The sequence below is a fragment of the Telopea speciosissima genome, chromosome 1 (genome assembly GCF_018873765.1).
Source record: "Telopea speciosissima isolate NSW1024214 ecotype Mountain lineage chromosome 1, Tspe_v1, whole genome shotgun sequence".
In the NCBI taxonomy this organism is placed as follows: Eukaryota; Viridiplantae; Streptophyta; class Magnoliopsida; order Proteales; family Proteaceae; genus Telopea; species Telopea speciosissima.
The window spans coordinates 74,316,652-74,318,728 of record NC_057916.1 but is presented as its reverse complement, the minus strand read 5'-3'; the positions used below and the strand labels follow the sequence as shown (position 1 = coordinate 74,318,728).

General features: G+C 41.6%; 1 protein-coding gene across 1 annotated transcript; it reads right to left on the bottom strand.

The window, feature by feature from the left end:
- Positions 1–271: 271 nt before the first annotated feature.
- On the bottom strand, positions 272–1,793 carry LOC122646022 (LOB domain-containing protein 19-like). Its single transcript, XM_043839480.1, has 2 exons — positions 1,406–1,793; positions 272–707 (listed from the first exon to the last, which is right to left on the bottom strand). The coding sequence occupies exons 1-2, from the start codon at positions 1,694–1,696 to the stop codon at positions 396–398; spliced, it is 603 nt and encodes a 200-aa protein (XP_043695415.1). The 5' UTR covers positions 1,697–1,793; the 3' UTR covers positions 272–395.
- Positions 1,794–2,077: the final 284 nt, after the last annotated feature.

The following is a 2,077-nucleotide window of genomic DNA, read 5'->3' as shown; positions in this document are numbered from 1 at the left end:
GCAACCCTTGTTTTGATGCTGAACCTGTATCACACATTGAGATGCCATAAAGATGAAATGATTTCATTCCATATGGTTTACAAACAAAACTAAGAAGAAAAATATATGGATTTATGTTAGCATTTCCCCAAAAAAGGATATTTCAACAACATTAAAGCTAACTCAGTTCAATTATATGTCCACAACTTCTTCCTCATTACCAACCAAAAGATATGGAGAAGTAGGTCCAGTTTCCATGAGCTTCATGGGGATGGATATCTAGATCAAAGAAAAAGTGCAGAGACTTTGACAATCAAACTTGACAAGGACCAGACCTAAGATGAGTTGCACTAGTTTTAGTAATGGGGGCTTGTAAGAACTAGCTGGTCCCTAAATTGGCTCAACTTGCTTACATTCTAACAAGAATCCGGTGGCCGGAATCTTCCTCCTGGCAAGTATTTAGAGACAAACTCTCGTGCCAATGCCGGTAAATTGCCATTGTTAGGATCTTGATCAACTTGGTTCCAATAACTTGCCATTCCGAATATCTCTTGTACCTGCATTGGATCCAACAATGCTGATGTACCAGAAGCTGGTAGTGAGTTTTCTGAGAAAACATGGAAGCTTGCACAGGCAGTAGACTGATTTGGAGACATGGGCAGTGGTGGAAGCTCCAAGGTTGAGAGGTGAGCTTGAATATACGCTAGCTCCGCCTGCAAATTCACCACCTACATTTCAAGAAAACAACTTCTCTTGATCAGAATTTGTGATTATTACCCTAGCGAAGTAGCCAGTGATCAAGGCTACTGTCACTGTGGGGTCATGGAAGGTCATAATGTACAGAGTTTTACCCCTGCAGGTTTCATCTAGAGACTGTTTCTAGACTCAACCCCTGACCACTTGGTCACAATGGAGCAACTTTTACCGTTGCATCAAGACCCACCTTCTATAAGAAAAATTATCACTCCAATTCCTTGTCTGGCCTAGTTCTTCCAGTGCATGTAGAAGGGGGTGAACTTCACCCAGACAAAATGTTCGGACAGGGGTTGGGTGGTCATTGCGCCCCCTCTGTAAACCCTATATACAATTAAGTAATAATACAAGAAGGTAGCTAGTAAACCCCACATTTATAAGTATAAGACCATGTGTCTTAGGTTAATTTTTCTCCCTCGAGTTGATAAACACACGTAAAAGTCAAAATTAAAACGTTTAATTAAATATTTCTTGAGTTCCGAAGTTTCCTTGCTGACTCCGGCAAGCAACAAAGAGTCTCACAGAGGAGAGTCCAGTTGGCTACCTACCATGGCAGCCATTAATGGTGATGATCGATCTTCATTCAACCCACCACCACCACCACCACCACTACCACCAAAGACCCACAAACAGAGCAATATAAATATGTATATATATATATATATATATATACCTGTTGTTGAAGAGCAAAGATGTGTCCAACACAGCCATAAACAGGATCTTTAATACGAGCCAAGGCTTCATAAGAGATGGTAAGAGAAGCATCGACACGCTCATGGACAGGTAAGCGAAGGAGGAGTTTGGAAACGTTGCTAGCACCAAACACTTTATGAACTGCTGCGAAGTGGGAAGCTCCTTGTTCTGAGTTGAAGTAAGGTGCAAAAATACAACCTTTAATGCATTTCCGGCGTAAGAACTTACAAGCACCACAAGGCCCACTACCATCACCGCTACTTTTGCTCATTATCTCTCTCTTTCTAGCTTCTGAAGAGGCTAACAACAAAATCTCCTTTCTTTACTCAATGATGAAACACTCATCTCAGTGGGGTCTTCGTGAGTGAGAGAGAATGGAAAAGGGCAGGGAGGGTATTTAGAGAGAAAAGCTAGAAGAGATGGTGTTTGGGGGTGTTGAATGATTAATATAATAAAAGAAGTAGTGTTGTTGTTAGCTCTAGTGGGTCATAGCTAGCTAGTAAAGAGACTAGTTTTCCATTCTATGTAAAAATATTGTGTTTAATTTGATTCAAACTTTAAAGCCACGGCAGGCCCTGAAAGACACCCTTGCAGCCGCTTGCGTGAAGCAAACATACATCCGCGTCGATGCGATGCGATGCGATGCGATGGT

Coding starts and splice junctions, on each gene's coding strand:
- LOC122646022 (XM_043839480.1), bottom strand. CDS start 1,696: ATGAGCAAAAGTAGCGGTGATGGTAGTGGGCCTTGTGGTGCTTGTAAG. Junction 708..1,405: donor TCTTTGCTCTTCAACAACAG/GTATATATATAT, acceptor CTTGAAATGTAG/GTGGTGAATTTGCAGGCGGA.